General features: G+C 46.0%; 1 protein-coding gene and 1 pseudogene across 1 annotated transcript in view; both read right to left on the reverse strand.

The window, feature by feature from the left end:
- Positions 1–638: 638 nt before the first annotated feature.
- On the reverse strand, positions 639–19583 carry LOC133756407 (delta(14)-sterol reductase LBR-like; annotated as a pseudogene).
- The window catches only part of NEDD9 (neural precursor cell expressed, developmentally down-regulated 9), a 55548-nt gene continuing 46449 nt past the window's right edge, over positions 17875–26973 (reverse strand). Inside the window, exons 4-7 of the mRNA XM_062184596.1 lie at positions 26821–26922; positions 24087–25310; positions 22707–22796; positions 17875–20592 (exon numbers count right to left, since the gene is read on the reverse strand). Coding sequence (XP_062040580.1) covers positions 20083–20592; positions 22707–22796; positions 24087–25310; positions 26821–26922 — 1926 coding nt within the window. The 3' untranslated portion in view covers positions 17875–20082. The remainder of the gene's footprint in view (positions 20593–22706; positions 22797–24086; positions 25311–26820; positions 26923–26973) is intronic.

Raw genomic sequence — 26973 nt, forward strand, 5'->3', positions numbered from 1 at the left:
TTTCCTTATGTTAATTGTTATTATAAAATAACAATTATTATTATTGTACTTTATTATTTATAAAATAAAATTGTTATTATAAAATAAACACCTATATTAAAAGACCTACTACTTGGCTCTAGAGTCTTGTTTCAAAAACAAAAAACTTTACAAGTCCCATCAGTGCAACAAAAGAAAATTCATTTTGGAATTTTTTTCTTGTTTTTGTAAATGGAGGCCAGAATTACATGAGTATTTCTTTTTTTAAAGGCTTCATTTATTTGCTTGAAAGTTAGAGTTACACAGAGAGAGGAGAGGCAGAGAGAGAGAGAGAGAGAGACAGAGACAGAGACAGAGAAAGACAGAGAATCTTCCATCTTCTGGTTCACTCCTCAGTTGGCTGCAATGGCCAGAGCTGTGCTGATCTGAAGCCAGGAGCCAGGAGCCTTTTCCGGGTCTCCCACGTGGATGCAGGGGCCCAAGCACTTGGACCATCCTCCACTGCTTTTCCAGGCTATAGCAGAGAGCTGGATTGGAAGTGGAGCAGCCAGGACTTGAACCGGCATCCCTATGGGATGCCGGCACTGCAGGCAGTGGCCTTACCCATTATGCCACAGTGCTGGCCCCAATGAGTATTTAAAAAATATGTCAAAACAGAATTAGTAAATGTATGGAAATATATGGTAGGGCACCTGCTGACAGTACTCCTCCCAAGCCAAGCTGTCCCTCTTACAGTAGTGTTCCTTGGAGGCTTCTCTGTGGACAAGCAGTATGGCGAAGGAGATTACGGTGACATAAGGCGGAAGCCCAAAGGGAAGGACCACATCGGGGACATGATGAGATCATCCACAGAATTGGGGTGGCAAAGAACGCCCCACCATCCAGAGACTAGAAAGCTTTTTCCCATTCAAGTATGAATGGTTTTTAAAAGTAGCAGCCTGGGATCAGCAGGGTTTTTCCAGAATGCATATTTCTGACGATGTGCGCATAGGAAGATTATATACCCAGAAAGTTTCAGAACAATCATTCAAGAAGCCACTGGCCAAGACACTTCGCTGGGATGACCGACTAGGTAAAAGGTTGGAAACTGTAGATAATTTTATCCCACGCCAAATCTCCAAAAGCCAGCATGAATCCGAATCCATCACATATGATATCCATGGTTGTCAGTGCTGCTTCCTCGTTCCAGAGTGTCCACCACATGTAAGAGCTGGAAACTGTTCACCAAAACCATTGCCAAGGCCGGAGCAGCATGGTTATTTAATTTCATGTCAGTTAAAAGCAGCACCAAGTTAATAAGCACCCATATAATCAACCCAGGCCACAATTCACGAAAGTATTTGTGATAAGTAGCAATTCGAGGATTTAATTCACGACCAAAGAAGAAATCATAGACAGCGTTTCCTGTGCTAGCAGGTGACGGTTCTTCCCCGGGTGCCGTCAAACAGCCTGTGTGCAAATGAACACTCAGGAGCACAGGGAAAAAACAGTGGCTGAGAGTGCAAATTGAAGAAAATGATTGAAATGTAATGAAACGCTCTTCCCCAGAAGAGAGACGCTCCAACAGCTGCAGATGTCAGGGTAAAAGCATAAAATCCATTTGCTCGATGCTTCGTCTTCCATTACTAACAGGTGTTTCTTCCACCTTCCCGATCGGCAGTTGGTAAAAGAGAGCTTGAACAAAAAACCAGAGGAGGTGGATCCCAAACACCCAGGTTTCCCATCAATCCTCCAAAGCCGGGAAGGGAGGGAGATTCAGAAGCTGGGGTCATGTTGTGGACACATGGACAGCACAGGAGGAGGAGAGGATGGGCAGAAGCAGCATCAGTGAGGTCCACACCAGGGACTCCTCGGGACTGCCCGCCCTCTGCCTGGGTGGCTACTTCAAAGGTTCTCAACTACGCAGGTCTTTGTAACAAGTTTTTCTTCCTTATCAACCCATTTTTTTTTTTTTTTTAAATTTGATCTCTTCTCTTTTTGGACAAAGGCTGCACTCTGTAGGTGGTCAGTGGAATTCTGCCGCCATTGTTCCAGGGCAGGTCATCCCTCTCCACGTGCTCTGGCTCCCCACTGTATCAGCTGATGCTCTTTCCAAATGGCTTCAAAAGCAGTGGAGTTGACTTAGCTTCCTGTATTTCCCTCCTTGTTTCCTTCCTGTCAGGCTGTGGGAAGCAGAGGTGGATCTTCGGGAACTTTGAGGTGGCCAACCAGGGGATCCGGAGCATGGCCTGGACTGGCTCCCTCGCCTCCCTTTGCTCCCCTCAACGACTGGAGGGGAGAACTGGAAGTCTTCATATCATTTTCTTTCATATCATTTTGTCATTATCCTTATCAATTCAAGTTCAGTTCCATCTTTGTACCTTATGGTGGGAAGTTAAGATTCACTATCATGGGTGAGAATTGCTACTTTGTAATAAAGTGAACTCCCAGGCTGTTAACCTGTTACTATTTCACCACCTGCAAATTTCCTACCTGGAATTTTCTAAAGTAGTCTGCACCGGGCTCCTGCGGGAACTCACTGTGGCAGGAGAGCTGTGCACCAGCACCTCCATGTCCCGGGCAGAACTCGAGTAAGGTGGGGGTTGCTAGAGTTCGGGGCCTGTGAGAATGGGGGACTTGTTAAATGGGAACTGAATTTCAGTTTTGCAAGATGAAAAAATTTGAGAGATGTGTTGTGTAATGTGAATATACTTAACAGTACAGAACTTAACACTTAAAAAAATGGTTAACATAACAAATTAATGTTATGTCTTTTACTACAACTAAAATTTTTTTAATTAACAAAGACATACTATAAGCAATACAGATGCTTAGTTTGACTTATCCTATCCCAGGCACTGTTTTTGACTGTGAGAACAGAGCAGTAGATAAGACCGGCAGCGTTTCTTCTCACATGGGATCCATCTTAGGTGGAGAAGTAGAAATGGGGGGAGGGTGGCAAAAAACAAGCAGTCTCTGAGGAGAGGTGAATGTGCTAGAACGTGGCTGGTAGGGGACCGGATCAGGAAGTTAAAGCGGCAGAGCTTGGGAGGCAAAATGGAGCATCTGGGTAGGGGGACAGCAGGTGCACAAGTTGAGAGGAACGACTGGCTTGTCTGAGAAACATCCAGGAGATGCTGTATGGTTGGAAAGTGGGAGGCCAGAGTGTGCGAGGTCTGAGCCGAGGTCAGGGGTCAGCATGACCATGAAAGGCTTGTCAAGTCCAAGTTCAATTCCAAAGGAAAAGAGAAGGAGTGGTGGGCACTGAGCAGGCAAGCAGCAGACTGATTGTTGTTTCTACAAGATGGTTCTGTTGCTATGAGGTTATCTCATTGCATGCGGGCAAGTGTGGAAACAATGAAGCCAGCAGGGGGCACTGACTCCTGCCCAGGAGAGAGAGGACTGTAGCTTGGGTTAGGTTGATGGAACTGGGAAGATCTCTCATGGAGAAACAGGAAATGGGCTTGGTTCCTGCACCAACAACCAAAATGCCTGTTGAGGAGAGCTTAGCTTTTCTGGGTTGAGACCAGAGAGAAATTTCACAGAGGCTCCTCACAGGCGACATCTGTGTAGGGCAGAATATTTCCTCGGATGTGTCACAGCCCTCTTCTGTCTCCACCACCGCCACCCTCTCCAGCCCCTCCCGGACTTGCTGAGCACAGACAGGGCATCTCTTTGGTGATGCGGCAGCCACGGAGTCTCCAGCCCTCACTGACTGATGCCGAACTCAAGGCAGGAAGAGAGAAGAAAGCTGGCTCCCAGGGGCTTGGGGGGTGGAGGAAATGGGGAGATGTTGCCTGAAAGATACAAAGGGCCAATTCTGCAGGGAGAGTAAGTTCTGGAGACCTACTGTACAGCTGGAGGACAATAGTTAACAATATTGTCACATATTTGAAGTGAACTAAGACAGTGTATCTTTTTTAAGATTTTACTTACTTATTTGAGAGGTAGAGTTACAGACGGTGAAAAGGAGAGAGAGAAAGGTCTTCTATCCACTGGTTCACTCCCCAGATGGCTGCAACAGCTAGAGCTGTGATGATCTGAAGCCAGGAGCCAGGAGCTTCTTCCGGGTCTCCCGTGTTAGTGCAGGGGCAAGGACTTGGGCCATCTTCTACTGATTTCCCAGGCCATAGCAGAGTGATGAATTGGAAAAGGAGCAGCTGGGACTTGAACCAGCGCCCATATGGGATGGCAGTGGTGCAGGTGGAGGATTAATCTAATGCACCACAGCACCAGTCCTTAAGACAGTATATCTTGTGGCCGGCACTGTGGCACACCGTGTTAAAGCCCTGGCATGAGGTGCCGGCATCCCCATGGGTGCCAGTTCGAGAGCTGGCTGCTCTACTTCCTGTCCAGCTCTCTGCTGTGGCCTGGGAAAGCAAAAGAAGATGGCCCAAGTGCTTGGGCTCCTGCACCCACGTGGGAGACCCAGAAGAGACTCCTGGCTCCTGGCTTCAGATCAGTGCAGCTCCGGCCATTGTGGCCATCTGGGGAATGAACCAGCAGATGGAAGACCTCTCTCTCTGTCTCTACCTCTCTCTGTAACTCCATCTTTCAAATAAATAAAATAGATCTTAAAAAAAAAAACAGTATATCTTAAGCATTCTTACCACACATACACAAATCATTTAACTATGGGAGGCGATATATGTATCAATTATTTGGATTATGACAATCATTTCACAAGGCATATATGTATCAAAACATCACATTGCCCACTTCCAACACTTATAATTTAGATTTGTCAGTTATACCTCAATAAAGCTCGGGGCAGAAAACAAGCAAGGGTGGGTCAAATGAAGAGGAGCGATCACATAATTTGAAGGAATTGGAGCAGAATTGCTCTGTCGATGATTTGGAGACCTAGAACATTTGTAAGTGAATCCAAACTTACGGAGACAGATCAAATTCCCACTCGATGGGCAGATGGTCCATGAACAGATGCATCTGCTGGCTGGACAGAATGAGAATAGATGCACAACTTTGCTGCCAGAAACCCAAGAAAACCTACTCAGAAAACTAGCACTGGGCTCTACCACATCCTGACTTGTACACATGGTGTTCTTTATTCTCTCATTCCACCACCCCCCGCCCCGTTGTACATGAAGAACATGTGACCAGATCTATTGTACTATGATCGTTAACTAAAGATCCAGTGATACAGCTGAATGACCACAAAAGGAAATGGGTGGAGAAAAAGCTTTCTGTAAAAGCACCCGTTAGTGGTGTTTTATTTTCATAGGGCATCAAATTACTTGACTTCCATTGTTTCGCAAACAATGGTAAGAAGCATCATACAATATCTACATGCTTTGACTAGAAAATTTCAGTATGTTTCTTTATCATTCTAAAACCAAAGACAATTTTATGATTTTTTTTTGTATATTAGTTGTTACAGGTAGGAGAATATTTTTAAGGTGTGATAAATTTCTCTAAAACAAATGTATCCTGGCTAACTTCCCTTTCAAGTCCAATGTCTTGTTATTTAAGCACACTTCTTGTTTAAAGTAATAATATAGTGGCTATTATCCTCAAGACAGTGAGAATGTAGAGAAAGGGGAACTCTTATATACTGTTGGTGGGAATGTAAATTAGTGTAGTCACTGTGAAAAACAGTATGCAGATTTTATAAAAACTAGAAATAGGACAGCCATAGGATCCAGCAATCCTACTACTGGGTATATAGTCCAAAGACATGATCTCATTGTATCAAAGAGATACCTGCTCCACCATGCTTATAGCTTTACAGCAGTACTGGTCACAGTGGTCAAGATACGGAATCAACCAAGGTGTTCATCATCCGGTGAATGGATAAAGAAAATGTGAGATGTATGTGTGTGTGTGTGTGTGTACACATACACAATGGAATATTATTCAACTATAAAAAAGAGTGAAATCCTTCCTATCATTTGCAGCAAAATGGTTGAAACCGGAGGACATTATGTTGAGTGTAATAAACAAGACCAAAAAAAAAAAAAAAACACAAAAAAAAACAAACACTGCATGTTCTCCTAAAATTAAAAAACAAAACAAAACAAAACACCTCAGTCTGAACACAGAATGTCAATTACTACAGGCTGGGAGTGTTGGGAGGGCTAAAAGGAATTTTAATTAAAAAAAAGGAAACTGGTTGTAGTTCATGAATTGGGACAGCTATACTAATAAGAGATGTTAATAGGACAAATGGGGTGAGGGGATATGGGAACTCATTGTAGTACTATCTTATACTTTTTATTTTGTAAACTTAAAATTAATAATAAAAAGTCCGTCCCTGCCATTGATGGCGCTGTGAAGCTGCTGCAGGGTCGGGCTACAGTATCAGGTCTGAGAGCAGAGCGACTCCATGAGCTCTGGGGACCATGGCAGTGTGTTCCAGGGGCACAGCTGGCTGGGGACTGGTGCGACTGGCACAAAGATGGGTAGGGCCGGTGGGACAACTCTGTAGATCTTTGGGGAAACCCCTGTGAACACTCTTCATCCCCCTCCACTGCCCCCCAGTGCAGTCAGCCTGACCTGCATTCGCTGGATGCTGCAGGTAATCATCTTCCTGGAACCTGAGGCACCCGCCAGGCATCCCATCCTGGGATGGATGGAGACGGTGCTGCTCAGGCCCGGGAGGGTTTCCTGGCAACAGACTTGGGGAGAATCACCGGAAAGACTCTTTGTTGCCATAACTCTGTTCTGTTCCATGAAAAATGATTTAGAACACTACCTATTCCAAGGATAGGAAGTTCTTACCTTTCCTTTATTGGGTGTTGGAGATAAGAAGACATTGTTCCATGAAACTTGAGCCAGCCATGGCAGGAAGAAGACTGTGTCTGCTTTTTCTGATCACTGTGCACCCTGTAACTAGGATGAACCATAAGGATAGTCATGTCTACCTGCTTTATTTCCTCAAGCTCAAGATATTACCAAAGCTGTGATCAGAAGAGTACTGAATAGTTGTTTTTATCTGTGCTTCTTTTAGCTCAGTATCTACTGTTTGATGTATCTCATCACTTTCATGAGAGTCAAGCTTACAGAATAGCTTATGGTCTCCCCTGTTTCCAGCCATGCTGGATGAATCATACTTGATTCTGATTGGTCACCTGACAATTATTTGATTCGGATTGGTCACCTGACAATTATTTGATTCTGATTGGTCACCTGGCAGGTGACATGCTAGCATGACAGTTCATGCTAAATCTCTGAAAACACTGGCTTACATTAGATCAGTGGATCTCAAGACAGAATTTTTATATTTGGAAAATGTGTGTTCATTTTAAGTTTCAGAATTGTACCAACATATTTATCAAGACATTTGCATAGGGGATGAGAGGAAATGGGAGATGATGGTTAAAGAAGACAACATCCCAGCTACAAGCATCAGTTCTTTATTTTGTTTTAGTCCTTTATGGGGAATATAGTTAATAACAGAATAGTGTTTATTTCAAAATTTTTAATAGTGAATTTCAAATGTTCTTGTCTTATGAGATGTTAATTATTTCAGATGATGGGTATTTAATTATTTAGTTATCCCATGTTATATTTATAAATCATACATCACCATGTGTCTTATAAACCTAAACAATTATAAATTGTCCACTTACAATGCAAAAGAAAACAAAAACAACTTTGTGTGACTTTTTTAAGACCCTGTTCTAACTGCTTTGTAAGTATTAATCTGCAATTTTAAGTCTTCCGTCAAGCCTATTATACCCATTATCAAGATGAGGAAATCAAGGCTCACAGAGATTTAAGTAGCTCAAGATCACAGAGCTAGGAAGAAGAGATGAACTTTATACCCAATTCTATTACTGGGTATTCTATTCTAGGTAAGATTGAAGTGCTATTGTTTTGACTTTTCATTTAGAAATATTTCCAACTTTTCAGGGAAGTTGTAAGAGAAATGCCCTTTATTGAGATTCTTTTACTGCTGACATGTCTATGAAAATTGCTTTCCTGAAACACACATGCCTATCTTGTGTCCTTTTACCATAGAATCCTTCAGCGTGAGTTTGCTAAGAGCAGGAATCTCTGGCAGACCCATGGACTGTGCATTAACCTGAGCACATCCAACACTGATCTAATTTATTTGAGTTATCATCTGTATTCCACATTGACAGATGACCCGGTCATGTCTCCCCCTATTTCCTCTGGAGGGGACCCAGCCCAGCGGCAGGGATCTATCCTTTCTGACCGACCTCACACACAAACACTCCCACAGCCCGCCTTGATCTCTCATCAGAACAACACCTGCACACAGTGAGGCGCTGCCTGCTGTTGACAAGTAGACAGTCTTTATTTTGTGTTTGATGTCTCCTCGTGATTAGCTGGGGAAATGAACCACTATGGAAGTGTGATCCTCTCGGGGTTTCACTGCTATCATCGGTGGCATTGATTTCGATCACCCCACTTTGCCAAGGACTTGGTTGATTTCCCCACCATGCAATTACTATTTCTGCCTGCAACCAATACACATCTCCTAAGCCCAAAACTGGCATGTGTTTCCCTGCCATGTGGTAGCAGCAGTGCTAGGGAGCCATGTCTGTGTGCTGGTGGAGGGCAGAGTGACAATCACACACACACACACACACACACAAACATACAGAGAGAGAGAGAGAGAGAGAGAGAGAGAGAGGAAGAAACTTCTTCATCTGCTGGTTCACTCCCCAAATGGTAACAGCCAGGGCTTCGCCAGGAACTCCATCCTGGTCACCCACATTGGTGGCAGGGGCCCAAGTACTTGGGCCATTCTCTCCTGCTTTCCCAGGCGCGTTAGCAGGAAGCTGGTTAGAAAATGGATCTGACATGGGATGCCAGCATTGTAAGTGGCAGCTCGACCCCCGAGCCACCACGCCAGTTCCTGCAATTGTTGTTTTATTTCGTGGCCCCGTGGCTGACAGGTCTGTAAAACCTGCAGAGCAAGCCGAAGCTCTGTGTATCAGGATGGAGAAGACACAACAGTCGGGTCCGATTGTGAGACTACAGGGGGGTGATCAACATCACGGCTCTCCAAAGCCATGGAGTCTAATTCCAGAGACAGAGACAATAAAGGCCATTGGGACTGGGCCTCCTGGGAGCCATGAAATGTGAAGTCCATCCTTGGAAACCTGCAGTGGAGAAATCCCACAGGTATCCACCAGCAACAGAAGGCACTAACGTAAGTCATGTAAAACCATCTCTATCAAGGGAGTCAGTGCAAAGGCAACCTGAGGACATTGAAAATATTGCCCTTTGGAGAGCTTTTCATTTTTGTTATCTTTTAAAATATTATCTATTTATTTGAAGAGGAGAGAGAGAGAGAGAGAGAGAGAGAACTTTCATCAGCTGGTTCACTCCCAGAATGCTTGCAACCACCAGGGCTAGGCTGGGGTTAAAGGCAGGAGTTAGAAATGCAATCCAGGTCTCTCAAATGGGTGGCAGACACTCAATTATTTGAGCCAACACTGCTACTTCCCAGATCTGCACAAGCAGGAAGCTGGAGCTAGGAGCCTGAGCCAGAAACTGAACTCCAATGTGGGACATGGGTGTCTTAACCACTGTGTTAAATCCCTACCCCTTATTTGTTATATTTAAAGATCATACAAAGTCATTTTGGTTTAAAGGGCTCCTCCAATGTGGGAATGGTGTAGAGTGGTCACAGGGTGGATGCATTCATTCGATCAATTAGTCAGTCAACAAACACGAAGTGAACTCCTTGTGTGAGCTAGGCCAAGAGACATAAAAGATGGACGCATGGTCCAAGATGCCCTAGATCTGAAATACTCATGCAACAGAATAGACAGATGTGCAGCAGGAGGCAACAGTATTGCCCAATGTTTTCTGAGTACTTAAGAGTTATTTTAAAAGCTTTTTTTCACAACGTTGAGCCAAGTCTGCTTTCACGTCTCTCAGGCAGGTAGGTGGTGGGATCAGTTATAAAAATATAACGGTCAGGGCTGGCACTGTGGCGTAGTAGGTTAAACCTCCATCTGCAGTACCAGCATCCCATATGGGTGCCGGTTTGAGTCCTGGCTGCTCCACTTCTGATCCAGGTCCCTGCTAATATGCCTGGGAAAGCAGTGGAAGATGGCCCAAATGCTTGGGCCCCTGCACCTGTGTGGGAGACCAGGAAGCAGCTCTCGGCTCCTGGCTTCCAATCGGTCCAGCTCCAGCTGTTGCAGCCAATTGGGGAGTGAACCAGTGGATGGAAGACCTCTCTCTGTCTCTCCCTCTTTCTGTAACTGTCTCTCAAATAAATGAATCAATCTTGAAAAAAAAAAAAAAGTTCAAGTCTTCCTTAACCTTTCTTTTCCTCCTCAGACCATCAGGGGGCGCTGTGTGAGGCGGCCGCCTGAGGGCTCCTGGTGACCCTGGCTTTTCATCAGCAATGTCCTGGGTATGAAGACAAAAGTTTCAAAACCTCCTTGGCGGAGCCCAAATACCTTGTCAGCTGGGCAGGTGCTAGTCAGTTGCACTGGCAGTGAATAAAAGACTCTGGGGGGGGGGGCTTTCACACAGGGCAGCCACCTGGGGTGTGCAAACATACACAAGTGCTTTGCAAGCTACAGGGGACACAGACTTTTCTTGGGAAAGCCTCCCTCTCCAGGACAGGTTCCTACAAGTCCCCCTCTTGAAGCTCCTTGCAGGTCTTTTGTTTCCTCGCTCGATGATTTTCCTCTGGCAAACAGGATCGAGAGACTCGACACTGCACCAAAGCCGTCTTTTGTTAAGTCTGGGGCCCTTTCCAGTGTTGATTGGATGTCTGGACGAGGGTAGACATGCCTGCCAGAGAGCAAGGGCGACCTGACCTAAGTGGTCCAATTACATTTTTACATCCTCCTAATCATACGCCCGCATCAGCGCTTTGTCCTGGGCTTTCCATGTTGGCCAAGGCTCTGAAGCAGGCCGTTTGTCAGGGCCACGGATGTCCTCTTCACAGCCACTCTTCTCCGAGACTTGAACTTCTTTAATGGGGATTTAGGCCCCAGACGGTGCTAACAACCCCCTGTTAAGCTGCACAGGTCAGAAAGGGGGCTCATAAAATTCTGGGGCTGGGGAGGGCTGGGAGAGTCCTGCCTGGCCGGCGGCGGGGCAGGGAGAACGAGGGGTGGGTTCTCATTTCCCATCGCTCCTTGCTGACTCCTGGCTCCCTGGAGAACCGTCTGCTAAGAGACAACATAGGATGCCCCTTCTGTTCACTCTGTTTTCCTAACGGTGGTTGTCTGGAGATGACTCAAATCCCATTGTGAGAGACAAGGGCGGTTTTCTCTCCCCGCCCCAGGCTGCACAGCAGGTTTTTCAGTTGCCCTTTTTATATGCTTGTCTCCTGCCTTCGGGGCCCACCTTGTGAGAACACCCTCCCCTCCCCTCCCCCCATCTCTCCTCACCCACCCCAAGGCAAGCGAGTGGGTTGCACAGCCACCACCTAGGAGGACCTAAGCCCTGTGTGCTTAACTCGGCCTTCTCCTGGTACCTGTCGGGCTTCTCGCCCAGTGTTGCCCTTCCCTGGGTCTTTGCTTCAACCTTGGCCTGGTACCAGGGAGCAGGAGCCAGAGGTGTACACTGTCCCACAGACTGCCTCCATGAGGACCCAGTTTCCTTTGGTGTGCAGCTCACACACGGATGTGCATCTGTCGTGGCACCCAGGCCAGAAGCTGTGGGCCAGCTGTTGCGGTCACCCCCTCCCACCACACCGTGTGCCACTCAACACCACTGCCAGGTATCTGACTTCCCTCCACCTCCACCCTCCATGCTATTCCAGGCCACCTTCACCTCCTCCAGAGCTGATTTGGTGGCCTCCCAACTGAGCTTCCAGGCTCCACAAACCCCTTCTCCTCATCCTTCAGCTGCAACCAGAGTGCTAGGTTCAGAATAAAAACACAATCACTCCAAACCTCTGCTTAAATTTCCTAGGTTGTGGGACTGGTGCTGTGGTGCACTGGGTTAAAGCCCTGGCCTGCAGTACCAACATCCCCTATGGGTGTGGCTTAGAGTCCTGGCTGCTCCAATTCTGATCTAGCCCCCTGCTACTGCACTTGGGAAAGCAGTGGAGGATGGCCCAAGTCTTTGGGCCCCTGCACCCACGTGGGAGACCTGGAAGAAGCTCCTGGCTCCTGGCTTCGGATCAGCGCAGCTCCGGCCATTGCAGCCACTGAGGGATGAATCAGCAGAGGGGAAGACCTTTCTGTCTTTCTTTCTTTCTTCTTCTTCTTCTTCTTCTTTTTTTTTTTTTTGAGAGATTTATTTATTTATTCGAAAGTCAGAGTTACACAGAGAGAGGAGAGAGAGAGGAGAGGGAGGAGAGAGAAGAGAGAGAGAGAGGAGAGGAGAGAGAGAGAGAGACCTTCCATCTGATGGTTCACTCTCCAATTGGCCGCAACGGCTGGAGCTGCACCAATCCAAAGCCAGGATCCAGGAGTCTCTTCCGGGTCTCCCACGCGGGTGCAGGGACCCAAGGACTTGGGCCATCTTCTACTGCTTTCCCAGGCCATAGCATGGAGCAGGATAGGAAGTGGAGCAGTTGGGTCTTGAACCAGCACCTATATGGGTGTTTACCCGCTACACCACAGTGCTGGCCCCGGGAAGACCTTTCTTACCGTGTCATGCCTCTTATTTCATAGCATTCCAGAGAATTGCAAATTTCCTTTTTTTAAATTTTTTTCAATCAATATTTTTTTTCACTTGCCAGATTATAAGTCCAATAAAAGCAAAAAAAGCGTTAGAAATTTTTAACTCAGGGCTGGCGTTGTGGCACAATGGGTTAAGCCTCCACCTGCAGTGCTGGCCTCCCATATGGACATTGGTTTGAGTGCATATTGGGGGAGCGCCGTTTCTGCCACAGACCTCGCGTGGAGGCGCTGCCTCCGCTTTGTGGCCCGCACTCGCGTGTAGACGCCCCGCGCTCCTGGGTGCTCCTCTGCCCAGGCGCGTGGGCGGACCTCGCCAATCTCAGGTACCGTTTCCGGTTTTCCTTTTCTCTCTGGCTTATGGGCGGCTTCTGCTGGGTATTTCTCCGTGTGCAGGGCCTCTCACTCGCGTGTGAATGCAGGTGTCTTTCCCCACTGCCAAGTCAGCTGTGGGTCTCGGCAGCGGCCTGCGTGGCTGACCCGGCGTCGTGGGGCGGTGGCGGTGTGAACACTCCGGGGACACACCTGAGGGCGCAGTGCAGGGAGTGCTTGGTTAGGGTTCGTTTTAGGGATGCCAATCACGGAATTGATCTCTCCTTCTTTATTCCATCAGCTGTCCTCCGGAGAGCTGGAGGCCAGAAACTTTCCCGACTCCTCTGTGCTCAGTGTCTCCTCACGCCTTGCCTCCCAGGCTCTCTTCTCTCCTTTCTCTGCGCACCCCCACTTCTTCTCTTCTCCTTGCTTCCGTCCTCACCGCCTTGATGTCCTCCCTCGTCTCAGCGTGCCCCCTCCTGCTGCCCTGTCTCCCTTCCCTTCGTTGAAGGGACGCGGTGTGATGGCTGATGCTCAGGTGTGTTTGGTACACCTACTCTGGTTCAAGCAGCTCTCTGAAGGTCCACCGGTCACTGCAAAGGGCAGTCCAGCAAGCCCCTGCCCGCTGCCCCCGACTGCCTCTCAGGGTTCCGGCCTGTCCGTCTGTCCGTCTTACATCTGTTAGCCCTCTGTCCGTCATCAGTCTGCAGCCTGCCTTTGTGCACCTGGAGGTTTCTCACCAGCCCAGATAATTTTCACGTTGTTCTCTGCACCTGTAAGTCTTTGCCTGTGGATTTCGGTTGGGCATTTGTCTACAATCTGCTTTATTTTTTATTTTATTTTTTATTTTATTTTTTTGACAGGCAAAGTGGACAGTGAGAAAGAGATACAGAGACAAAGGTCTTCCTTTGCCGTTGGTTCACCCTCCAATGGCCGCTGCGGCCGGCGCACGGCGCTGATCCGAAGCCAGGAGCCAGGTGCTTCTCCTGGTCTCCCATGGGGCGCAGGGCCCAAGCACTTGGGCCATCCTCCACTGCCTTCCCGGGCCACAGCAGAGAGCTGGCCTGGAAGAGGGGCAACCGGGACAGAATCTGGCACCCCGACCGGGACTAGAACCCGGTGTGCTGGCCCCGCAGGCGGAGGATTAGCCTATTGAGCCACAGCGTCGGCCCTACAGTCTGCTTCAAATCGTTCCAAGGATGTGTCTACTTTCGCCACAAAGAAAGGCAGAGAGCAGGTCTCACTTAACAGTCCCCCTGAGCACACAGAGATGCTGGCCGGAGAGCTGGAGGGGCTCCTCTGGCTGGGACGGCTGCGGCCTTATTGGGGCATGGGGCAGATTCACCTGCTCTGGCCAGGTGGGCAGGAACTGTTCAATGAACAAATGAATCCGCGTTGTGTTTTGTGTGAATGACAATATGTCTTTCATCATCATTCCTCAAAAAAAAAAAAAAAAATTAGATGACTGTGGATGTGGTTTCTGGGAAACATCTAATGCCCAGAGAGGCTTTTACTGACTAGGCGGTGAGGCAACCCCATCTATTTTCATGATGGGTCATGAACTAGCCCAGTACTAACTCTGAAGCAGTAATAGTGTATAACAGACCTAGGAAGCTAAACTTGTCAGTTGAAGTTTTTTTTTTATGGGCCCTTCACTGTGGCTGTGAATCGATACTAAGATTGACTTGGGAAATATTTTTCTAATTTTTTTCTTATTTGACAGGTAGAGTTATAGACAGTGTGTGAGAGAGAGAGAGAGAGAGAGAGAGAGAAAGGCCTTCCTTTTTCCATTGGTTCACTCCCCAAATGGCTGCCACAGCTGGCGCTGTGCCAATCTGAAGCCAGGAGCCAGGTGCTTCCTCCTGGTCTCCCATGCAGGTGCAGGGCCCAAGCACTTGGGCCATCCTCCACTGCCTTCCCGGGCCACAGCAGAGAGCTGGAGTGGAAGAGGAGCAACTGGGACTAGAACCTGGTGCCCATATGGGATGCCAGCGCTGCAGGCGGAGGATTAACCAAGTGAGCCACGGCACCGGCCCCATCTCTATTTAACTTTTGACAAATGTGTGCATTCATATATTTACCATAACAGTCAAGGCATGGACACTTTGCTGTCCAATAAAGTAGCTGCTGACCACATGTGGCTATTGAGATAAACTAGAATGAAAAAGCAGTTCCTCAGCCGAGCTAGTCAGCATTTCAGATGCCCAACAGCTCCCCGTGCCTGCTGGCTCCATGGTGGGCAGTGCACACTGTGAGACATTTCCAGCATCCCTGAGTTCGGGTGTTGGATAGCACTGTTATAAAACATTCTCACCACACCAGGAAGTTCCTTTCTTCCGTTTCCCAGATAACTCCAACCCCTATGTCCAGGCTCAGGGAATTCATTGATCAAGAGCTGTTGCTACAAGTGACATTGGGGGCTTTCAGAGCTGCATACCCACGTCCTCTTTTTCACCTGCCTCTTGCTCAGCATGGTTTCTGAGATTGACTCACTCATGTTGGTCCACGTATGATTAGTTTACTGCTTTTTATTGATAAATAATATTCTATTGGATGAATATGCTACAGTCTATCCACTCATCTGATGACACTGTGTTGCTTCAAATTGGTAGGATGAGAAATGAAGCAGTTAGCACTATATGTGGATGACTTTTCATTTTTCTCTGGTAAATGTGATTGGAATTGCTGGGTTGTTTGGAAAGAATGAGTTTAACGTTACAAGGATTGCTAAACTGTTTCTGAAATGGTTGTACGTTTTACATTCCTATCAATAGTGTAGGAGACTTTCATCTTGACCAGTGATTACTGATTTTTTTTTTTACTTGTCTAGTAATTATTGAGAGGTGAAGACATTTCCACTTATTATTACAGACTTTCTATTTTTCCTTTCAGTTCCATCGATTTCTGCCTCAGTATTTTGAGACTTTGTGATTGGGCGCATACACATTTAGGGATGTTTTGTCTTCCTTATGAATTGATCTCTTTTTCTTTCTTTCTTTCTTTTTTTTTTTTTTTAATTTTTTGACAGGCAGAGTGGACAGTGTGAGAGAGGAATTGATCTCTTCATCCTGAAACACCCCTTTTTGCCTTGGTCTGAATTCTAGTTTGTTAATAATATAGCTGCTCTGGCTTAAAAAAAATTAGGACCATGATACCTTTCTTTCTATCCCTTTGCTTTCAACTTACCTGTTTTCATTTAAAATGTGTCTTTTAAGTAGCATGTAGTTTAGTCTTGCATTTTGAAATCCAGTATGAGAATCTCTGACTTGTAGTGGGCATGTCTAGAAAATTTAAACATTTGCAATTGATAGGGAACAAAGTGTACATATTTAAAGTATAAAATTTGAGTTTTGACATGCATACACCTCAGAAACCATCACTGTGATCAAGAAAGTGGTCATTAAAATAATTCCCTGGGCTCCTTTGGAATCCATGCCCCCTACTGTCCCTTTCTCCAGGCAACCACTGCTGTGTTTATTGTCACTATAGATTAATTTGCATTTTCTGAAATTTTGTATAAATGGAAAATACCACATGTACTCTTTTTGTCTAGTTTCTCTTTCACATCACAATGATTTTACTCTTCAATCTTTTTGTTTCTTAATTTCCGTGAATTAGTTCATTGTGTAACTATTAAAAAAGGGGTTTATTCATTCACATATATAAATATTTGAGTTGTTTCTAGCTTTTACTATTACACACAGAGCTATAATAAATATACTTACATAAGCCTATGTATGAAAAGATGCTTTTATTTCTCTTGAGTGACGACCTAAGAAAGGAATTGCTAAGTCATATGGTAGGTATAGATTTAGGATTTTTGCACATCTATTTTCCAAAGTTTTGTAGCATTTGGGATTCTCACTAGCTGTGTAGAAGAGTTTAATTTCCTCTTCTTTCTTACCAATATTTAGGATAGCTTGTCTTTAATTTTAGTGATTCCATTGGTTTGGTTTTTATTTCATTCACTTTTATCTAGTCATGTCTTTTTGTGAAGCTCTGCTAATAATTTTTGCCCTAGTTAGAGAAAGATAGTTGTCTCCTAATTCCAATATCAGTCTTTGGCTGATGTATGTTGTACAAATATTTTCTCTTGGTCTATGGCTTGATTTTTGTTTTCTGAATGGTCTCATTGAAGTTTTCAATTTTAATGAAGTTTAATTTATCCATATTTGTTTTATGAGTTTTTGGGTTCTATTTATGGACTTTTTATTTATTTATGAGATTTTTCTTATAGAAGTTGTAGTGTTTAGTCTAGAAGTTGCTTGCATTTAGATTTACTATCCATTTGAATAAATTTTTGTGTTAGGATGTAAAGTAAGCATTCATCCTCTTTTCCCATTGAGAGATCCAGTTATGTTAGCACCATTTTTTCCAAATACTTAACACTCTCCCTTTTGAAATGTGTTGACATTGTTATAAAAAAATCAATGAATGTTTATATATAAGGGGAAAGTGATACAAGGTATATGCAAATACTTTATCTATGAACATTGGGATACCTGAATGAAAGAGTGGTTCAGGCTTTAAAGTGACAATTTGCCTAGCCATGAATCTCTTATTTTCAGGGAATATGGTTTGTTTTGAATCATTTGTCTGCCTATCCCAGAATAAAGACATTTCTTTTGATCTAAAACAATATATACAGTAACATTCATACCCATCACATTCTTTCATCCTATACATAGGCTCCCTAAGAAAATTTAAATTGAGCATGGTAACTTTGAAATAAATATTATATCATTGAAATACTTGCAGAATGGAACACTTAGAACTTAATGGGTTAGGAAAGGAGAAATCATCCCATTCATCAGTCAATGTACTGGTTTTATGGTGAAAAAGAAGCTTTGTTCCAGATATCTGAATTTGGTAATATCCATAGATTACAGAATTTTCTTCAAATACAGTACATTTTGAAGTAATGCGTGCATGTGCGCACACACACACCAATTTTCCTTAAATTGGCAAACTAAAAATAAACAGCACTGATAAAATAATCCTAATTTAACTTTTGATGAGTGTCCAAATAAACCAGCATTTAGTTGTGACAAGGAAAATATGGAAAAGAAAACCCAGTGGCTATGAAAACAGAGATCTAAAATTTAATGATTTCAAAAGAGGTTCTATATACACGATTGGAAAGAGAGTAATACAGTTGAATGTTTTGGTTTTGAAAATATGAAATGTCACCACTTTGCTTTGAATAAGTCTGTCATCGCCTAAGAAACACATGATACAATGAAATCTCCAAGGACACACTTCTTAGCTTCTTCAAGTGTGATTTTCAACAACTCCCTTCTTCTGCACACACTCACTTGCCATATCACAATAGAACTTTTTATACTCTTGGAAGCAGAGAACTTTGAGAATTACAGTAGCAGTTGTTTTGGAAAGCACCTTCTATGATAATTTCCACTGTTTCTTTTTAAAAATCACATTGAGATCATGTACTTTTCTTTCTTAAATGCTTTCCTGTTCCAATGATTTGGTTGTTTAGAACAAGCAAGCTTAATTCAGTCAAGGCATATATTGGAAATAAAAAAATTTTCCAAATAGGCTGGAATGAAACCATTAGATAAGCACTGGGCTGAAAGACCATAGGTAATATGCCTCTTGGTCACATGTGAGTCCATTTACCCATGGGCTGGGAAGTATTTCATTTGTTCCATATGAATCTGATGGTTTGTGGCAACTGCGTTGTGTCAAAGCCAGCAGGAGTGAACAGATTATAGGGTGGGTGATGTGATGAGCTATGAGATGGTGGTGGGGCTTATGCATAAGGTCACTGGCTACATAGGGTCATAAAGGTTAGATGGACCCTGTATGGCTTCTGCATGTGTTACTTTTCAAAAATTTTATTTTTTACTTATTTGAAGGACAGAGAGAAAGAGAGAGAAACAGATGGACAGGGAGAGAAACACAGAAATCTTCCACTCACTGGTTCATTCCCCAAATACTCCCAACAGCTGGTACTGGGCCAGGCCAAAGCCAGGTACTGGAACTCAATCTGGGTCCCCCCACATGGATAGCAGAGACCCAATTACTTGAGCCATCTTAGGTTGTGTATAGCACGAAGCTGGAATTGGAGGAAGAGCTGGAACTCAAACTCGGGCATCCCTGGATGGGCTATGAGCATTCGCAGCAGTCTTAACCACTCCACCAGAGACCCACCCTGAATATATGACTTTTTAAGAGGCTGCAAGACCAGGTGATGAGAGCAGGGTATGGCTCGGTAGCTCCAACGTTCAGTGCCCACAGACTGGTCTATTCCTCTCAGGCAGTGAGAGTCACAGCACCTAAGCGAATGATTCAGCATCAGAAGGGCCTTTATTTAGAACTGACAGATGGAACCTTCCCTTCCTTTTGTGGACATTTGTAGTCTGATGTGTCATTTTGAATTGATGCTGCAAATAATGCAGTTTTTACAACTCTAAAAACATCCTTTGGAATACCACATGGCTGAATAACTCACAAAGAAGATCAGATAGCCTCAGGGACACAAGTGTTTTCCATTTGCACGGCTTCCTTTCAGTGTTGCAGCAACCCAACTCCTACTGTGGACACGGCCTCTAAAGACAGCACACAAATCTCTCTCCAGCGCCTGATAAGTCGGAACTTGGATAAATCCTTACTTTCTGTGATTTGCTCTCCATGAAAGCTTTTTGCCATAACATTTTCATGACGATCAATTTTGGAAGGGGTTCTTAAGTGAGAATAAGCCATGCCAAGCTTCATTATTTGGGAGAGGTACACCTGCAAATATACTGTGTTTTCCAAGGGTGGGAGGACCGTGCTCAGAACAATGACAGGTACACAGCAATATTATAACCAGCCAGTATATGTTTTCTAACAAAAAACCCAAAATGCAGCATTAGGAGGTACTTACAAAGGTGCTTCTTAATTCATGTTTTTTTTTTTTTAATGGAATGTATCAAACATCTACAAACATGAATACACAGGCGTACACAGGCACGTGGACAGGGTTATGTGCAGTTCCTGCCTTAGGTAATTATACAGACACCCAAGAACCACACAGGGGAAAACAAAAAGACAAGATTTTCCTCTCTGGCTCCCTGAATTTCTGAAAGTTGTCTAGCCCATACAACGTTAAAATATTTCATTTTCATATAAAATATCTACAAAAATAGATAACATTTACAAAAACCAGATCATATTTCCAGTTTTCCTTAGTTCCTTCCATCCCCTGGTCCTCGTTCTCTGCTCAGAAGGTCGCCATCTCCAACAGAGAGCGCTTGAACAGCTGGGCGTTTCGAGACAGGTCTGTGACCTGGTGAACCATCTCCTGCAAGGCCGTGGTGCTGGGGTAATGGAGGGCGGCCATCTTGGTCGCCATGACGATAGTCTTCAGCTGTTCACAGAGCTGGTTGCTGGAGTTCATCACTTTGTTACGGATGTCCTGGGCAGCCACCTGCCTTGTCAGCGTGTCTCCAATGAACACCAGTTTGTGAGCACTGAGGATGACGAACTTACTGTGCGCCACGAAGATCCGCGGAGGCTGGGCAGAGCTGACACAACTGAAAAGCGCATCTATGGCGTTGAGCAGGGAAATGAAATGGGTCTCACACTGGTCATAGTAGAAGCAGAGCAGCTGCCTATCCTGCGCGCCCACGCTGCTGTTTGTGGCTGGGAGGCTCTGAGAGGGCTTCCACTTGGAGATGTCGTTCTCCACTGGTTTTGTGATCTCTTGTTCCAGCAGCTGGAACTGACTCAGCTGGAAGGAAGACACAAGGACATTTTGCTAAGGGAAAGGCAATGTGTTGTAATGGAGATGAACCTGCGCTTGGAGGTAAGAGACCGGGATTTTCACTCCTTGTAAGTGTCAGATGCTTATTAGCTGTGAGGTTGTGGCCAAGTTTCCATGCCATGGGTTCCTAAACTATAAACTCTGTGAATGTTGGGGAAGATGACCCCTAAGGAATCCTCTGGCTTTGACCTGTGACTGGACCTCAGTCTTTTCTGCCTGGCTGGAGGGGAGCACAGAGTTGAAACCCAAGTCCTGTTGCCTACACCTTTATGAAGGGTAAATGAGTTAAACTTTACAGAGTGTTCATAGAATAGTGTATGGGATATTGTAGGATCTGTGTAAATGTTTATTAACTGTTGAGTTGTGGCCAGGGAAAACCAAAGGTAGTGATCTCCTTGTCAAATCACCAGCAATTGCTCCTTCTTGGGGGGAAGCTTTGACTTCAAGATGCTTAGATGAGATGGCTGACATGAGCCTTTCTATTTCTCCTATTCTCTCTGTCTAGATTTATAGACATAACCCAACTCTACAGGGAACACTGATGCACATAAATGTACCAGCACCTGTGGTCAAGAAATCTCTAAAAAAATCCAAGCGCTAATTGGGCACAGTATACTTAGCCCCCTTGCATGATTTGACTCAATGAATGTTGCATTTCTTCTTTCTCTCCTCATTGTCCCCAACTGTTGTATTATTTACATTGCAATTGTAATAATTTCTAGCTATTCCTAAGACCAAGACTCAGGAGAAACCGCTCTTTTGCAAATGGGGACAATCAGTGTCTTGAGTTTAATCTGCCACCCTGAGGCAATGCAGAGTTAAAGGCACCCAGCTTCTCCTCTGAGGGATGCCTTGCCAGCCTGACTCTTCTGTGGCGTCTGTTTCTGTCTTAGGAATTACTACAGTTTGGACAAGTTCCCCAAAGCCCTGCAGTCTTACTTGGCCAAATGCCAAGGCAAACACAAACAGATACAGGGTGATGTTCCAGGGTATTTAACAATCATGAACTATGTCTCATATGGTTTATGATTTCATCTATATCTATCATCTGATTAGATCATGGGTGGATACTTTGCCATTTTATAAGAGAAGTAACCGTGGTTCAGAGAGGTTAAGGGACTTGCCTCAGGTCACACAGTTGACTGACCAGAAAGCAAGGCTCAGAACTCAGATGTGAAGGCAGCATGCCATTCTACCTTAAAAGACTTGTAAATCCTCAATCAAGTTCTCTTCATTTTTATGCCGTTCACCTAGCAATATACAATCATAATCTGCCCTGCGTATGCCTAACTTTTGAATGAACATGCCCTGCCCAGAATCCTTGACTGATGGGCTTTGAAAGATTTTGAAAGCATTGTATCCTGTCCTCCTGCCTTTAGATCAGACCAAGGGCAGCCGAGTCACAGGCTTGTATTGTTGACAGGAGACAGATGGAGATATTGGAGGTGAGGGAGAGGGAGAAAGCCCAGATAGACTCTTCCTTTTGGAATCTGTTGAATCACAGAAGGTCGTTGACCATCAGCAGTGGAAGCTGAGATGACAAATCACCTGTAGAAAAAGTTTTCAGTGACCTGTTGTAGATTCTACAAAGTTATAGAGGGGAAAAGTAAAGTAGCACACAGGAAGTGTTATAAAACAGGGGAGAATAAAGCAGATTTCTAGAAAGAGGCAAAGGGATCACAAGAAGGAGAGAGAGTATATATCCCCAGTTATCACCAGATTGGACTGAATCTTCATTTTCTGTTCTTGAATTCCCTACAAGGCTTCACCATAAAACCTATTTGCTTGGGCTAGCTTGAACAAGTTTCATTTCTTGGTACCAAAAGCCTCAACCCGAGTAGTCCTCCATGTATCAGATAGCCAGGTTTAGCCTGCAAAAAATTGTCGTTTGGATGTAATCCAGGTATGCCCAGCTGGATGAGCAAAGCTCTAAACCTTCTCTGTGTTCTTATACCCTGTTAAACGCCTGGGAGCCTATTTATGCCTTTGGTGGAAGGGTCAAAGCCATCTTTTGGAGTTGCACCTTCCCTGCTCAGCAGGAAATCGTCATCACCAAGGAGTTGTCTGTGGATGGAACGTACCTGATGATGTTCCAGCTGCATCTTGTTCTGTTTGATGATGTTCTCTTTTTCCAGTAGCTCTTTCTGTTGCCTCTCAAACTCCTCCTTTCCCTATTAATTTTCAACATAAAGAACATACAATGTTATCAATTATTAAACAAATAATTTCACTGGTAAACACATACATATTCTTTGATTGTCCATGCCTTGACCATTTCTTGCATGTCCAGCTAGACCTCATGAACCCCCAATAGGGATGACTGGCGTCTTGGGCACAATTCCAGAGTTCCCGTGTAGGTTACATCTCAGTGCTAAACCTTATTTCCACCACATTCTCTGCTCCACCTTTCCAGTACTGATTCTCTGTGACTCCCTTCAAACTTCCTTAAGAAATACTATTTCTCCGGCTTTTTATAGATTTAGTGTGAACCCATAAACCTTCAAAAATGCAGGTCTAAATGTGGTCCTTGCTTCATTCCTAGTGTCTTTGAATCATCTATAGATCTCTATGCCCAATGACTGTTTCCATATGTGAGGTGAATGTTGAGTGGCCTCATCTCCCTTCTCTCCACGCCTTCCTCACATCATGTGTGGCTCGGTGCTCCCTCACCCTCTTACACTCAAGGGAATTTGGTCGTCTAACAGGAGTACAATCTGTGGCTCTCGACCAAATTACAAGGATGGCAGAACGAGGTGGTAGGTCAAATTCTAAGTAATGGATCTCAGTGGGGGTTTTTAATGCCTCCTAGGTGGAAGAACAGATTGTTAGGATCTCAGGTCCACTTGGAACTTGGTGGAATTTCCATTTGTCGATGGTAGACTGTGACTGCTCAGATTCTCACACACAAGTTAAGCTTTAAGCCAATTGGCAAACGCAGTGCTCCTCCAGGTAAATTTGAGATGGGGTTGTGTCCCTATAAGTAATCACGCGCACGCACACACACACACACACACTCACAACCCACTCACTCACACTGTAGAACTAAAGGAGACCTTAGAAATTCTCTAGTACAGAAGCTTCATTTTTTCTTAACAGTGAAATGCCTTTTTTCCCAAATAAATTATATGGGACACTACTACAAAATACTGATAGAAGTGGAATTGGTGTATTATCAGAGGGCCCACCATCCCACTTGGTGAGTCTTCTGCTTGCACATCAATGGGGTGGAATCCACTCTGCCAATGAAACGAAGGCCCAAGGAGGTGAACACGGTTGGTCACACAGATAGAGAGAGGCCTGGAGCTGAGGGCTCAGAACTCGGCGTTCTTCCCCCCGTTTTGTGAACCACTCAGATTAACACTGAGTCGCATTCCACCCTTCACTGGTGCAGCCTGCCAGCCTCGCAGGTGTCAGCCCTGGGCCCCCCAGGATGTGGCTGTTGTCTGAGGAGTGCATCTTACCTGCAGGTGGACGTAATCGTAGTCGTCCATCCAGCTCCTCTCAGAGCCATCACTGCTGCCACAGTCAGGGGCCTGATCCTTGCCCAGACTGGGGGGCAGTGGTTTATTGTGCGTCTGGGCCTTGGGGTCACCAGGATGGAGCAGCTGCAGTTGGGAGCTGCCGCAGGGGTACTCAGCTGAGTTCATGATGCCCTCGGGCCCACTCTTCAGATGGGAGTTGCCGGGGCCTGGTCTGAAGAGCACTTCTGCGTTGGTGTTGATGGTTGTGGTGAGCTGCTTGGCATCATCGGGCACCGTCTTGGCCACCATCACAAACCGGTCCAGGTCATCACACTTGTTTTGGGGCTTGTTGATGGCCAGAATGTTCAGGGACCAGCTGCACTCATTTAAGTCGTGGCTGGTTTGGCTTAGAATCTGGTGGGAGTCTTCCACTCTTTGGAGCTCCCTCTTCATTTTGTTGTGGAGGACGGGTTCTGGGAGGCAGGAGGCGTTGGCTACGGCTCCCTTGGCAAAGTGGAGGTACTCCTTCAGGAACAGCTCCACCTTGTCCACCGCCGTGCGTATCTCATTGACGTGCCTCTCCATGTAGCCGTAACACCTCCAGTCCGTGGTCACCAGTGCCATCAGACTGGAGACACCCATCTCCAGAGCCTGCTGGAGCCGATGAAGTCTCTCAATGGCGGTGTCTGGATCCAGGAAGAGCCTTTTGTCTTGAGACGGGGAGGCGGACAGTGAGGACTCCTTGGAGGAGGTGGAAGACGTGGACATGTTACTCCTGGTACTGCCTGTACTGGAGAAGGACAGTCGGTTGATGCCATCCACCAGGTCCCGAGAGCCTTTGGCATCTGGTGGGTTGTGCAGAGGAATGTCGTAGACACCGTCTCTGTCTTCAGGGTTTGCTTTCTCACTGGATTCAGCTGGGGGCTCGAGGAACTGAACCCCGCGGGGGATGTCGTAGGCATCATTCTGAGGGCCTGGCAGTCCCAGGTGCGGGTGGTGCGGGGAGAGGCCTTGGTGCCTGCGCACCACGGGCTCTGCGGCCGCAGGAGTGTCACAGTTATACTTTACGTGGAGGTCCTTGCCTGCTGGCTTGGCACTGGTTGGGGGGATATCATAAACACCCTCAGGCCTGACATCTGGCCTTCTCATGGGAGGGGGGAAGTCGTACTCCTTGTCCTTGAGCCCGGCTTCATCTCGGCAGGCAGAGGGTGGAATGGCATAGACCTGAAAAGGAAGTAAAAGGCAAAACTCTGATTTAGTCAGTCGGCTCCTGGGGACATGGAGAGGCAGCCCAGGATTCTCAGGCCTGGTCACCAGCCCCTCGGCCACCAAGGAGAGGAATCTCCCCAGGCTCTGCTCCATTCCCTAAGCCCTGTCTTTTTTTTTTTTTTTTTTTTTTGACAGGCAGAGTGGATAGTGAGAGAGAGAGACAGAGAGAAAGGTCTTCCTTTTTGCCGTTGGTTCACCCTCCAATGGCCGCTCATGCTGATCCGAAGCCAGGAGCCAGGTGCTTCTCCTGGTCTCCCATGCAGGTGCAGGGCCCAAAGACTTGGGCCATCCTCCACTGCCTTCCCGGGCCATAGCAGAGAGCTGGCCTGGAAGAGGGGCAACCGGGATAGAATCCGGTGTACCGGCGCCGCAAGGCGGAGGATTAGCCTGTTGAGCCACGGCGCTGGCCAGCCCTGTTTTTTGACAGATGCTCTCACTCCGCTGGTCTCAGGGCTGACTCACACGTGGAGCCCTCCTGGCTGAGGTGGATGTGCCTGGGGTCCAGGCCCGTGTTTCTGACCCCTTCCTGGGTGTCCTTTGCTGGCCGGCTCATGCTGGGAGATACTTGACACCTGAACACCTTGGCCTGAGGGTCAGGAGGCCTACGGCTTTCCCCAGTCATCACACCACCCTCACCACCCTGGTGTCCTGAGACACAGTCCCCTTGTCTGTAAAAACTGCATTTCCTGAGCACGACTTCCCAGGGTAGCAGTGAGTCAGATGAGTCAGCTCTTGCATATAGACCACAAGGCTGTAAAGCACTCTAAATGTGAAAACATTAGCACTTGCTAAGCGAGCTCATCACCTTCCCTTCCACTGCGTGCTGACTTCCCTGTTGTTTTTAAGTGGCCTCCACATATGGACTCTGTAGAGCTCTCTTCAATGACTGCCTCTCCTACCCGCCGCCTCCTGTCTGCTCCCTCACCAGACGAGTTGCCCCTCTTTTAGACTTGCCCTTTTTGTTTGACATGCCTCTGCATGGAGCCGTAACACCTGCAGCCTGTGGTCACCAGTGCCATCAGACCAGAGACACCCATCTCCAGGGCCTGCTGGAGCCGATGAAGTCTCTCAAAAGTCTCCAATAAACATACGCTCAGCCACTGGCATACGCTCACACACATACTGTCACACACCTACACATACACACATAACACTCACATGCCTACATACACTCTCACATGCTTAAAATACACACACTCCCCCATATACACACACTCATACACTCACATCCACTCCACCTTCTCACACATACACACAATACTCACACTCTAACACATCCACCCCTACACACGCTCATGCACACACACACTCCCCCACATAAACACACTCACACACATCCACGCCGGCTTTTCACACATACATACAGTACTCACACTTACACATACATACACACTCCACTCACACTTCCACGCATGCACACATTCACACACACTATTTTTGGGCCACTCTGTAGCGGCGCACTTACCCCTGCAGCAGGAGGGATGTCATACACCCCTTGGGGTTTGAGCTCTCCCACGGGAACTGAAAACACAGGGCCTTTCACGGATGAGGGCGGGATGTCATACACCTGAGGAGAAGCACCTGCATTACTTGGACTGGAAATGCCTCACCCTCGTCG

This window comes from Lepus europaeus, chromosome 3 (genome assembly GCF_033115175.1).
Source record: "Lepus europaeus isolate LE1 chromosome 3, mLepTim1.pri, whole genome shotgun sequence".
Taxonomy (NCBI): Eukaryota; Metazoa; Chordata; class Mammalia; order Lagomorpha; family Leporidae; genus Lepus; species Lepus europaeus.